Consider the following 13,758-nt stretch of genomic DNA (forward strand, 5'->3'; position numbering starts at 1 on the left):
TAATTCCCACAAAATCGTGCGATAAATGCTGCTTCAACTTCGTTATGACCATCTGTGTTAGCTTAAATACTAGCATACAGATAAGCGATTAGCCTGATAGTTTACACACACACACACACACACACACACACACACACACACACACACACATTCGCATTTACCCTACACATATTCTCAATAATCTTTGATGTAATTATGTGTTGCATTACGTGTGAAATGTCCAAATATTTCAGTTATATATTAAACAAAAGACGTTCACTTATTAACTTAGGATATTTAATAAACAGTCAATCAAGTGTAAGAAATTATTCAGTTGGTTTTATTATACACTGTTTTTGTACACTATGCACAATTTAAATTCATATAATGTATACTTAGGATAATCATTAACTAACAGTTTACATGCTTTCAAAAGTTGGCATTTTCAGGCCCCAAAACGCTGTTGTCATGTAAATGAACGGCTAAAATGCATAAAGTTTTCGATTTTTTGAAAACGGTGTTACCATCATGTAAAAAAGGTAATATTTCTTTTTAGAATGAAAAAAAAGCTCAAGACTCTTCAAATGGTTATGTGCATAAAATAGCTTTATTTTCAACAGATCAGAGCCTGCATGCAGAAATCAATGATTCATTGACTTCAACATTAGATCAGTGATTTTATCTGGATGTGACCAAACAAAGCAGCAAATTTATCATTTTACACCATGCTAGTAATGCACAGCTTATTCACGCTCCCCTTAACTAATCCAGAACATCCTTCTACAAAACATAAATAGATTCGGCTTAAACAGTCTAAAAGAAATAGAAACTCTTTAAAAAAAAATCTGTTGAAAAGACTAACAGCCTTTGAATTTTTGCACTACTGTATATAAAACAAATCTAAAAACCAAAAATATAAAATAAAAATTACATGTACAACAGCTGAGAAAGGGGGAGAAAGACCCCCGGACCTGAAGGCAGGCAATAAAATATGAGTTAAATTAATACCAAAAAATAAAAAAGGAATTAAGAACATCTACAAAAACATTGAGAAAAAAAAAGTTAGTACTAACATTGGTCATTGTTCTCAAACAAAACATTTTCCAGAAGATACAGACGCAAAACATCTGCTTTCAGATTTCATGCCAAAAGCAAATACCGGGATGAGATATAAGAACAATAAAAACTGATTTTGGCATTTAAATATTTGGTAAATAAAAGGCTGTCAAGAAATGGCTAAGTACCAAAGTTTTACATTTTATTCAAATGGCTATATACAGATCCCTGGATGTACAAAGTCTGTTTGCAGTAAATGATTCTCAATCAACAGCATCTGTACCGGTTGAAGTAGCTTAGCTGACAGTCAAGCAGCACCGCGGTGGATCTGGTCTCTCCGTGTAAAACCACCACGGCTATTACATACAGATATGTGGAATGTACCATAACACCATGGTTGAAATGAGCATACATGAGGAGTACACCGATTTCAAATTTTGCCCTCACAGAATTTAGTTTCAAACATATACTGTGTACCTTCAATTTGGTTTCACCTCTGATGTTTAATATGAAAATTAAAAGGTATTACAGCACATATTTAGAAACAAAGAGACATCTGTTAACGTATAAGGCTACAGTGACCACTCCCTCTGTAGCACCAATCATGACACTGGTCATCATAACGGTGGATAAAATGGTCAGTCCAAAGCCTTTAACATGAGAACGCTCCATTGCACCTTGTAGTGTTTTATTTAAAAAAAAAAAAAAAAAAATAGACACAATGGGCCATGTGACAAAAGGCAATAAACTTGAGAGGATTCAAGAACAAAAAGACAAGAATATCTTTCCAATCGGGCAGTTTGGCAACAGACGCGATCCTCTCCCGAGTCATTTTGAGATTTCAATGCAAATGTCCAGTCATAGTAAATTATTTGTGTGAGGTTCTCCTGCGGTTTTCGTGGTATGCGAGAGGTTGGCGGCGGCCATCAGGCCGAGGCACTGTGTGAGCTTATAGTTCAAAAGAGAGAGAGAGAGAGGAGAGAGAGAGAGAGAGAGAGAGAGAGAGAGAGAGAGGAGAAGGTGTGTGAGGTTGATGGTGCTCATGCGTAGATTTCTGCAGTGGGAGCTTTCTTGTAGATGGGCGTCTTGCCCAGGTCGTAACTTCCTTCGTCTTTCTTCTTGATACGGAGAACAAAGTGAACGAGGAGGACGATGAGGAGGATGGCGAAGATGAGACCCACTGCTCCGCCCGCAATAACAGCTATAAAACAGAAATAGAAAACGTGAGGGAGGCATAATCGACAGACATCGCCTTATAAACACATTCACAAACAGCTATACTACGCACTAAATGAAAGATAATATTTAAACAGGAAAAAAGCACAATAGGGACACAAAGTACTAAAATGACTAAAATGGAAATTAAAGGCACAATATGTAATTTTCGCCACTAGAGGTCTCTTATTCAAAACGAAGGCGTAGCTTGATGACGGCTTGATTTCGTTGTCTTCACCTCTACAGCCGGTGGAAAAGAATCTGACGGCAGAAATCATACTCATGGATGAGCTCATGAATTAAAGGTTTTTTTAACGTTACTGTGTGTGAAGCAGGTGGAGCTGAAGCTTTTATTCTTTTGTCCTGCCGCAGACAAGCACTTCTGCTTCTTCTGCTCGTGTGTGTGTGTGTGTGGGAATGCAGTGCAGTTTATCATATTACACACACCTGAGTGTGTAAAGTGATGTTATAATGTTACTCTGTGTGTTCACTCGGCGCTGCTATGAGACACTTGTTCACACTGCAGTGAGCGAGATCATATTTGGCATGGTAAAACATGGTACTCTGTGCGGTAAATCAAGAACACCAGATTTAAACAATAAGACTAACTGTGTTGAGCTGGAGAACAATCATTAGTTTTCTGTCCATCAATGATCCAAACAGTTGCTCACCTGTCTAATAAAACACATCATGTATTAAAGCGGCTTTGGTGTTTCCATGGTTTCTACTAAATAAAACCGAGAGTAACGCTGGTGTGATGTCATTGATAGGCGACGCACGGTCCGTGTCCTGGTTAAAATGCTTATTTCTCTGGATTTAAACGTTCTTGGAAACATTTGGGATAATGTAAGTACACAAGTCAACAAAATATATCACATTCATTGTTCTAGTGGTTTTTGAAAATTTTAATCCAAAAATCTTACATATTGTGCCTTTAAAACTATACAGCAATAAAACAAATGTTTTACTAAAATAAAAGAAAATATCAAAATAAAAGCTAATTCACAATATTAATACTACCATAACAGTATATAACTAATACTAAAATAACCTTCAATATTCACATTTTGGTCCAACAACATGAATTTTACATGTTTACCAATCAAAACCATCTCCTCACCTGCGAGCACCTCCGTGTTGCTGAACAAGCTCTCTTCTTCAGCGACGGTCATGAGCACGTTGCTGGGATGGCCGTCGTCTCCGTTTGGCTGTTCATGCAAGACCTCATTTTTTTTAACCAGAATCCTCTCATCTATAGTTGGCCGTGGGGCAATTGGACCCTCGAGATCAGGTATCCGGTTATTGATGTGATTGTCCTGAGAGGAAGAAATGGTCACAAGACTATTCATACAGCAGTCAAATCAGTCTAAAAAAAAGCAATAAAGCTGTTATATAAACAACTGATGGCCTCATGAAAGCACACAGCAGTCGGATATGACCCGAACTCAAGAATCAGCGAGTGAGTCACTTAAGCAACCATGAGTGAGTCATTTTAGACCAGTGAGTCAGTCCATGAGTCACTTTGACATTAGAATAAGAGATACTAATCAAATGACACTAGTACCAAACCAGTGAGTAAAACGCTGTGTGTTGTCTAGCTATTTTTATTTTATTTCAAAGAATGATTTAATTTCAGTTGTTGCTCAATCTCATTAAAGGAATAGTTCATCCAAAAATGAAATTCTGTCATCGTTTACTCACCTTCATGTTGTTCCAAACCTGTGGGAGTTTCTTTCTTCTCCTGAACACAAAATAAGATATTTTGAAGAATGTTTGTACCCAAGCAGATAGAACAACCATTCGCTACCATAGTAGTTTTTCCCCATTATGGTAGTGAATGGTTGTTCTATCTGCTTGGTTACAAACATTCTTAAAAATATCCTCTGTTGTGTTCAGGAGAAGAAAGAAACTCATCCCTTTAAATTACATTTCTGAACAACTCAATTTGACATCATGACTAAGAGAAAGAAAAGTTCAGTTATAGCTACCTCGATTGTTGTTGAGATCTCTGAAGACCCAGAGCCTGACATGTCTTCATAATCATCATAATCATCTTCAACATCATCCTCATCGTCAACTGGGTTTAAATCAGCAAACTGAAAGTCTTCATGCGTAGAGTCGCCGGAGGACTCCAGATCCTCATGGGGCGACGTGCTTTTCAGAGGTACCCATGTTTCTGTTTCTCGTACCTACAAAGAGAAGAAAAATCATGAGGAAAACACACCTGGCATTATTTGTTCAAAGGCAAATCATAAAAGAAAAATGCACAAATTCACTCGTTGGTACTGTAAACAGGAATGATTTGAAGACCTCATGAAATCAACATTTGAGTCGTTTTTTGGAGATATTTTAGTTAATGATAAACATCTTATACCCATTTAATACGTAAGCAGGTTAAAGTCCAAATCTTTGTCTATGACATCAAGATGGCTCTGAGAGCGCACTTAATTTAATTAAGTCACACCAACACTTTTAATCAGGTCAGCAGAGCCATTTGTCCAAGCACTGCGAATGGGTTTTAAACAACTAATGGACTAAGCCTATAAGCATAACAGGAGGAAAGAGAAACACACACGCACTGATTTAGGTTTTTCTCTTTCTTTCTCGCTCTCTCTCAAAAGAGTCGTCCACAGAAATGGCCATTTTTATTTTGACCGCTGCTATGGTTCCGAGGAATCAAAACATTGTAATTTAAAATAAGATTCTAAGTTTGATTCTGAATGACACAAACCACGATACTGTATTACATTTACTCTGACCTGGAAACGAGTCAGAGAGGTAGGAGCAAGTTAGCGCAGGTTTGCCACCATTGTGTAAAACAACGAAAGAATTCATCGGACAAGGGCTGAGGGTCTTTATCAGTCTCGCTCACCTGCTCGCTGTCAAAAACAGATTTAATCAAACAGGACTCACTGAAAAGTTCACATACCGCAAAATAAAAAATAAAAAGTTCTTAATGCGCAGGTGCATGCTCATGCCGCCTAACCCGGTGTGAGTCAAATTTCAAACACACTTTAATGGGAATTTAGTGAGGTGACGGCAATTACTTCAAGATGATCTTTTAACACAAACTTGATGCTTAAAATGGCTCTATTTGCTAAATGGAAGGGTTTTTAAAATGGAGATCGGGGCGGGGGGCTGACTCATTTTCCAGGAAAACCAGGATCATGCAAACACCACATGAAACTGCAAGTCAGCTCTAGCCTGCTCTGTTGTTTGAGGATAATAAAAGAAAAAGGGAGAGCGAGAAACAGAGAATGACAGAAACCACAAGAGGGTGTGGGGAGAGAGGCCGACATACTTCATGGTTTTCAGCCTTACAGTCCTGTGAAACCCCACACCGAAATCCCCCTGCATTATGAAATACTCAGCTCAGCGAGAGAGAAAAAACTTTCTAAGAAAGTACAGCGGATGCTCTCTGACTGTGAAGAAGCGCAAGGCCGTGGTTCAATTAAACCAATGCTTAAATTCCCATAAGAAACCCCTTAAATTCTCAGTAAACATGTACAAGCCACTTGAAAGAAATCCCACCGAGCAAACTAAACGCTCTAGACTAAGATGGACTGCTAAAGAAAGTCCCAACGCAGGAAATAAATGTTTTTGTTCTTGATTTCTCATCAATAACCAAAACCCCCCTCATTTAAAAGAAACGACAACAACAATGCGAGAGATAATAGTTCTGAGGAATAATAGCTAGTTCATTTATTTCACCCAAAATGAAATTCTGTCATCATTTACTCGCCTCAAACCCGTATGACTTTCATTTCACACAAAAGGAGATGTTTATCAATGTTCATGCTGCTTTTGTCCGGACAATGGATTGAGTCGGGCGCTGTCGAGCTCCAGAGAGAACAAAAACCTCTGTTGAAGTTCTCTGAAAACTTGTGCGCATAGAGCTTGAACTGAAATTTAAGTCACTATTTAACGTTGTTTTCTGTGCTTTAATTTGGCATCAGTGTCCCCCAAAGAAAGACATACAGGTTTCGAACAACATGAGGGTGAGTAAAAGTTGTATTGTGGAGGAACTATTTCCCAAATGATAGCTGTCTGATATGAAGATGACACACGTCTTCAAGTAGAGTATGCTCCAGTACTGAGCTGTAATGCCAGAGAGTAAATTAACCAGCTTAGCAAACCAGGCCTCAGTCAAGACTAGCAAAGCTAGGAGCAAATCCGACCATCTGCTGACAAATGGTCTGGCATCTGTTCCAGTGAGTCACAATGGGAGAGAGAAGATACCACAATCAGCAACTCCATGGTGTAGTAGTAAAAGGTCCCTGGTGATCAGGTGATCATTCACAGTTTGAGTTTAAAGGCCAATTATTAAATAACCAAAAAATGTTCCCGCATCAGAGTTTTACAAAGCAACTTCTGTGAGAGAAAAGTCATTGGTAGGTCAACACATTTCACAGCTTTTCTCCTACAAAAGTTTTTTTAAAAAGTCCACTGGCGACCCATTAAAGCTACAGTGCCAATATTATCCGGTATCATCTGTTGAAGGCTCTCCTTGTTGTCCTTTCAGGTCACAACCAATTACAGCCACAGTCGTCAATACAAACGGTCGTCTGTCACTCCCACCAATCGGATTTATCCATGTCATCTGATCTCCTCATGAGATACACTCCTCACCCGGGACAGAGCGACGTCCTACTTTGCACACACAAACACACTTGCATGTCAGGAGAATTCCTTCCACCTTTGCGGTAACTATTTATAGCTGCCTTTTCCCTTCCTGGACCCCCCAGCTGAACGACTCACCTGCCTGTTTAACGATACGTCATTGTTTTAATCACACACCAAATTCTCACCCCAACACCCGTTCAAAGCCCTGAAGCATTAGGGTAACAAGATTGGACTTCAAAATTTACAACTAAACTAAACTAAAAGGATTATTCAGCCCCACTGTCGCCTGCCCCTATTCTCTCCCACAGGAAGTGTGATCACGCTTTCCTTCTATCTGTTGGTGGCTTTCATTAATGAAGCTCCTCACCATTAAGCCAAAGCCTGTTTAATACACAATGATCCATTCTCAGTAACCCAAACAATCAGTATTGTGTAGTCTGGGCCTGAAAACACAGAGTTCTGTAAGCTTTCTGACAACAGAGCTTCCTTGACTGGAAACCTGAAGTAAACAGAGGCCGCGATTCGCCAATAAATTCACACATCTGGTGGCTTCTTTCTAAAGAATGCCACGCCATTTTCACATGTATGCTCAACAGGAAACAATGTTTAGATGTAAAGATACATACTTAAAATCACAACTTTTTACAGCCATTCATTTGAGAAATTAAAAGCATTAAGATGAATTGGCCAAAATACAACGACAATAAACGTGTGACCATTTAGACCTCAAAACATTATCATTATTAATTTATGATATTGGTTATTAACATTGAAACAAACGATCTGCCAATCTCTACATTGGTAGATGAGAAGCATGTGACTGCAAGAAAACAATTCCCTCCAAAACTACACCATTACCATACATTAAACGGACCAGTAAAAGCGCTTTCAAACCACATCAGAACAATACAAAGACTCCAGGATAATCCAGGATACTGCACGTTATATTAGATGGGAAAGACTAGGGAAATCAATAGGGTGATTAGACTACATTACTTTAACTCAATTCTGGAGACCTGAGAAACACCAAGATGGGTGTTCATTTGAAGAATGGCTATTTTCAGGAGTACAAAAATGTACACGGCCAGGAAAAGACAAAAGGCTTGATGGAAATTGCTTAGGGGGAGGGTGTAGTCCACAAAGAAACCTAACTAGAGTAGGTAGTAAAGCGGATTCTGATCAATACAGGAAACCAAAAGTTAATGCTATTTAAAACTGAACTGAAGACTTTTCTGTTCAGAAAGGCTTTTATGTGTTGATTGTTTGTATTATTCTATATTTTTACTTTTTATTCATTTTTCCATTGTTGCACTTTGAGATTCATTTACTATTAGAGCACACATAAAAGCATCAAAAGTGTTATCATCCACACTGGACATAAAGGCAATCTCAAGAAAGAGGAACTGTCATTATGAAGGACAGCTGGTGGCTGGTTATCAGCGTTTCCAAGTAAAGCCCGTCTGGCATATGGTTAATAGCTCCACAAGCAACAGAACTGAAACGGTGATGGATGTGGTCTGCTAAATGACTCAAGAACACACTGGGATCCCTTTACACGGCCTCAAGATATTCCTTTGGACTTTCAAAACAAAAGGACACAGTCATTGGAATAAATACGGAATGATGCATGCACTAGACATTACATTCACAAACAGAGCAATAAAGCAATAACCAAATCCAAAATAATAACTTCTTGCTTGGTGGCCACATTCCACCCTCAAAAGTGATTAAAGCAGAAAACGCAGAAAATATTATTATATCCTGGCGAAAGTATTCATCATGTTCGGCGTTGCCTTTCAACAGCTATTCAGATGAGCCTTGCACTCCAAAAATAACTGAGTAAATAAATAAACCAAACCTATTTAAATGCAAATCAACTCATATAACGCAATCATTAGGACATTTAGCATGGCCATTACACTTAAATACAATAATATTTGGTTATTATTGTGAAAAAGAATAATGATTATTGTTATAATCCAATCCAAGAAATGTATAGTTAGAAAGACACACATTGTACAAACCAAAAAACATGGCAGTAGCAACATCTACCAGTTAAAGAGGTGAAAGCTGCGCAACTATTCAAATATAATAAACCCCGAAGCCTACTTTGCCTGCTGAGGTTTAAAGTGTCCATGCCATGTTGAGTTTAAACCATACACACTTGTCCAGTGGCTGAAGAGGAGGGACCTGGATGAAAGAGGAGGACCATTTAAATCCGCCGAAGTGTGTGAAATCCCAAAAGAAGGGCTGGTCAAGGTCACGAGGGGTCAAATTCCTCAGGAAAACGCAAAAGAATGGAGAGGGAGGGGGATGAAAGGAGCAACAGACACTTCTGCATGATTTTAAGGAATGCTGCGGCCTTCTCTGCCTCGGAGGACAAGGCTTTTGGGAGTGTGCAGCAAGCCTGTTGCAACATTCCCACTCGGGATTAAATCACACCATCTGATTTACAGCTAACAGCACAGATAGTTTACGGTTCTATTACTTTATTTCCCAGTGGATTATACAATATTACACACTAGCAGACGAGGTCAAGACACGGTATCCACGGATAAAAGCTGGATCTGTTGGTGTTGAAGTGTAGATAAAGATCTGCGGCAACACCTTTCCAAAGGTCTGTGAGAATGGAGGCTTTGGGCTCAAAGAATTTGCATTTTGACTTGTGTGAGGGTGTGTGTGTGTGGCTGACTGACTGACCGAGCAAGCACACTGGGTGGCATTTGTCTTCTATTTCAGCTCCAAAGACATCTGCAGCAAGCTATTCTTTTGAGTTATGAAAGAACTGGCCAACACAAAGCTGTGGCATCCCATTCACAGGTGCTCCAATGGCTGATTCCATAATGAACAGATGGAAAAGTAAACCTCATGGGCTAAATCAAGTCTAATCAAATAAAGCTAAAAAAAACAAAACAAAAACCCTGCAGGCAAAAACTGTGACATGAAAGCCAGTGCTGCTCGTTTGGTTACTCAACAAACAAAAATGAGACTAGTTTGGAGTCAAATGATGCCAGAAAATGACTCTCTATATAACAAATATAAACATATTTCTATATAAAAATATAAACATATTTTTTTATATTCATACACATATACACGCACACAAAATAACACAATATTACAAGTTTACTCATATAATGTTTATTTACCCATTGGAAAAGTCGACCAGACTTGAGTAGACGTTTGGCAATTGAACTAAAGTTAAAATAATTAATCTAAATGGTTAATTTTATTGAGATATAACTTGGAAGCCTTTGTCGTTTTAACAGGTCTGTTGTCAGAAAGCTAACGCTTTAGCTAACACAAATAAATCAACTTTTTTTTCACCCTCGAGTGTGATTATAGGACACTATTTGGCTCAGTTATAGCCAAATCATCTTAAATCAATGTAATATTAGTTAAAATTCACAAGATACTCACCGATTCAGCGAAAACAGCAGCAGCCGCTGACAAAACCAACATGAGGTAAACTTTCAACATCTTCTCTTCAAAACAAGGAGCCCTGGTGATGAAAATAGTCAGTTTCCGAAATGAATCACTTTAATAAACCGGTCCTTGTTTCGTTAGTCCTTTATATGCCGATCTGCGGGATTTTAACACGATTTTTTTCTTACTACTGTCCTCTGTGTTGGTACGCAGTATTCCTGTGTAATGATTGATCCCCCTTTGGTTTTATTCACTAACTTAAACTCCGCCCCATATCGCATACGCAGCCAATCAGGGCAGGTCCCTTACGTCATTTACGGAAACTCCGGACGCAACAGGTTTACAACGCCATACATTTAAATCCATGTCGACGGAGAACAATGTAAATAACAAAATTATTAGAATAGGGTTAGCTATTGATAATCTCTTACTAGTACACTCTGACATTCTCCGTCCTCTGACACCATGGTTCACGTTATAAATTTCCGTCATTAATTGGCTAATATGAAACGATAAAATAATGACTAGCATTTTTGAGGAAGTTTGGAAAACGAAAATCCACACGTTCATGGAAAGTTTCAGTGACGCAATCCTTTGAGTACTTTTTGAGAGTTCTTCCTTTTTCCCTCGGGTGTTGTGTAAAACAAAAACGAACATTATATTTAGATGCTATTGGTGATAAAAGAGTTCCCTTTCCCTTTTCTCCCTTGCTGACAGAAATTCTTAAACTAGCTGTTTTTTAGATTTAAAAGGATAGTTCACCCAAAAATAAAACCATTTACTCACAACTTATGTGGTTCCAAACCTGTAACGTATATGTTCTGTTAAACACAAAATTAGATATTCTGAAGAATGTAACGTACCCATTGACTTCAATATTATTTTCCCCTACTATGGTGTCCATCAACTATTTAGTTCACCATATTCTTCAAAATATCTGCTTTTGTGAGAAGTTTGGAACAATGATAAAATGATGACAGAATTTTCCTTTTTGGGTGAACTATCACTTTAAATGTTCAGCAGGTGACCAGCAACCTTCAGCAAACTAACTAGGCAACCAGCAAACCATCTTGGAATGATTGTATTATATCTTTTCATTCATTTCTTTACATAAATGTCACTTACAAGCAGGGTTTAAAATGTTGCGTCATAGAATAACGCTTGTCATTTCCACTAAACAGAGTCAGTTCAGTTTGGTGCTCATCCAGCCACAATAACGGGAAATGTCTGAATAGCCTTTCTCTTATCACAACATTTCTATAGCATGACTTTTAACTTGAAACAACTTTTGCATGTCACAACATGACACAAGATCTCCCTAGTGCACTTTATTCATCTAATTGCTGTAAAGCCAAAAATACTATTACTTAGATTATAGAAATGCATGTCTATAAACTCAGCAGATCAAGTGGTGTTCACCAGATGACACATAGGTCATGTAATTTGACCCATACGATAAACCCATGCTTTTTTTGCTTAAAGGTGAAGACCCAACTTTATGTATGATTTGCAAGACCTCCTTTCCATTAAAAATATTTTATTGGACTGTCCTGCTTTTAATGCAAGTAGGAAACATTTTTATGAAGTAAGCTCACCTTATTCATTAAGAGTTTTTATTCATAAGGACTTCTTCATTAAGAGTTTACCAGTAAAGGTTTTAAAAAGTTTTTTTAATCACATGTTAATATTACAAATCTTAAATAATATTAATAGCTTTTTATTTTTATTTTATATACCGTATGTGCTTGTATTTTTGTTCAGTTTTTGTCATGAAGACACACAGATGCTGATATGGCATTAAATAAAACTATACTGATATTGATAATGAACTTAGCAGCACCACTTTTAATTCACTGTTAATTATTTCACTGTGGGTTAAAAAGCAAAGCAAACCATTTGACTTAATTGGCCATTATGTATTCTAATATTGACCACCAGTTCAGAGAAATAACATACACTGAATCATTTTAATGCTATTAAACACACATTATTAATGCAAAGCCAACAACCTAAACATGTGCATTCATGCACTTTAAAAGCAATTCCCTTTATACAGTTAATGTAGCCTGACGTGGTCATACTCAATTCTAGTCAGAATATGAGTCTGAAACTGCTCCATTGGGCTGTGAATATGGGGCGTGTTTCAACCGAACCAGGAAGACCTCAATTGGACAGACCTACAACCAATCAGAGCAACAAAGTGACACATTGTTTTTTACATTCAGAGCTACGAAGTGATAGCCTGACAAGCCAGACCCACATCAAGATGTTTGGTCTGGAAACTCACCATTGACAGCTCAATCCGAGGGGCGGATAAACGGTTGTCTATCAAACTCCCTCTGCACGCGATAGGATAGCGCTACACCAACCAGAGCAACGAAGGTTAAGCGGAGCTCGCTGATAGATTAAACATTCGCCGTATCCGGTCGGCAAAACTCGGAAACAATCTTCCCTTTTTAAGAATGACTTCAGTGCCGTTCTTTGTTCTTTTCTCAGAAAAAAAAACTCCAAGTCTTCCAGAGTCGCGGTCAAAGCTGATTCGAAAGACCGCCGCCGTTCGCCAGTTTCTGTGTTTACTAGAAGCACACAAATGAAACTCGGCCGTCGTCATTATGGCCCCGCCCGCCGACTCTATACACGATGTGATTGGCCCGTCCAGATTGTGAGGAATACAGCTCAGAAGGGTATTGAGAGTTCCAAGACGACACTTGCGGGCAAATTAAATTTGCTGCCGCTAGGGTGCGTCTAGATTTCTAGGCTAACGAAGTGACACATTGTTTTCACATTGACACTGTCAAATGTCAACAGAGCTCAACTGCACTGTGTTGCCAAGTCCGCGTTTTTTTCCGCGGTGGTTTTCTATGTCCAAGGGTTAAAGCGACTGTTATGTGATATATAGACCCATGAGTGTTAATTTTAGCAGGCAATCTTGCCAAAATAACAAACATTTTACCCCCCAAACGCCATTTTTCCCCCGGAGAACCCCCCGAGAAGCGCTTGTTTAGGGCTAGTTGTTGGCGGATTTTGTTGTAAAAACTTGGCAACCCTGTCTGCACGCACGCTGGAATAAACGATCTTAGCCGATGTTGTAAAAAAATAAAAGAACTGAATGATACACAGAGTACTTACCCGACATGATCATCATCTTTGAGAGAAATTGTGAAGGTGAATGCAGATACAAACAAGCTCTCCGTTTAGGATTCGATCAAATATAATCCAAGCCACTTTGATGACGTGATGATTACGTTACTGTTGATCATCTGTTCGTCATTGTGTAAAGCCCGCCCAGATGATTTCATTGGTCCGAACAGTTTCTGTTCGGAGATAATCACTCCTCTATGGAGCGATGCCAGACCAAACTGCCCGACCTAAAAAATTTGTGGGCGGGGCTAAGTTCGGCTGGCATCCATGCTACAGTTAATGTTGAAACGACAAAAATCCCATTTGAAACTATCTTGT

At 38.6% G+C, this 13,758-nt stretch overlaps 1 protein-coding gene across 1 annotated transcript; it reads right to left on the bottom strand.

The window, feature by feature from the left end:
- Positions 1 to 567: 567 nt before the first annotated feature.
- On the bottom strand, positions 568 to 10,522 carry sdc4 (syndecan 4). Its single transcript, XM_067460436.1, has 4 exons — positions 10,294 to 10,522; positions 4,239 to 4,439; positions 3,371 to 3,566; positions 568 to 2,236 (listed from the first exon to the last, which is right to left on the bottom strand). The coding sequence occupies exons 1-4, from the start codon at positions 10,351 to 10,353 to the stop codon at positions 2,076 to 2,078; spliced, it is 618 nt and encodes a 205-aa protein (XP_067316537.1). The 5' UTR covers positions 10,354 to 10,522; the 3' UTR covers positions 568 to 2,075.
- Positions 10,523 to 13,758: the final 3,236 nt, after the last annotated feature.

Source organism: Pseudorasbora parva, chromosome 12, assembly GCF_024679245.1.
Source record: "Pseudorasbora parva isolate DD20220531a chromosome 12, ASM2467924v1, whole genome shotgun sequence".
Lineage (NCBI taxonomy): Eukaryota > Metazoa > Chordata > Actinopteri > Cypriniformes > Gobionidae > Pseudorasbora > Pseudorasbora parva.

Coding starts and splice junctions, on each gene's coding strand:
- sdc4 (XM_067460436.1), bottom strand. CDS start 10,353: ATGTTGAAAGTTTACCTCATGTTGGTTTTGTCAGCGGCTGCTGCTGTT. Junction 4,440..10,293: donor CTGCTGTTTTCGCTGAATCG/GTGAGTATCTTG, acceptor TTCTCTTTGTAG/GTACGAGAAACAGAAACATG. Junction 3,567..4,238: donor AGATCTCAACAACAATCGAG/GTAGCTATAACT, acceptor TCTTCCTCTCAG/GACAATCACATCAATAACCG.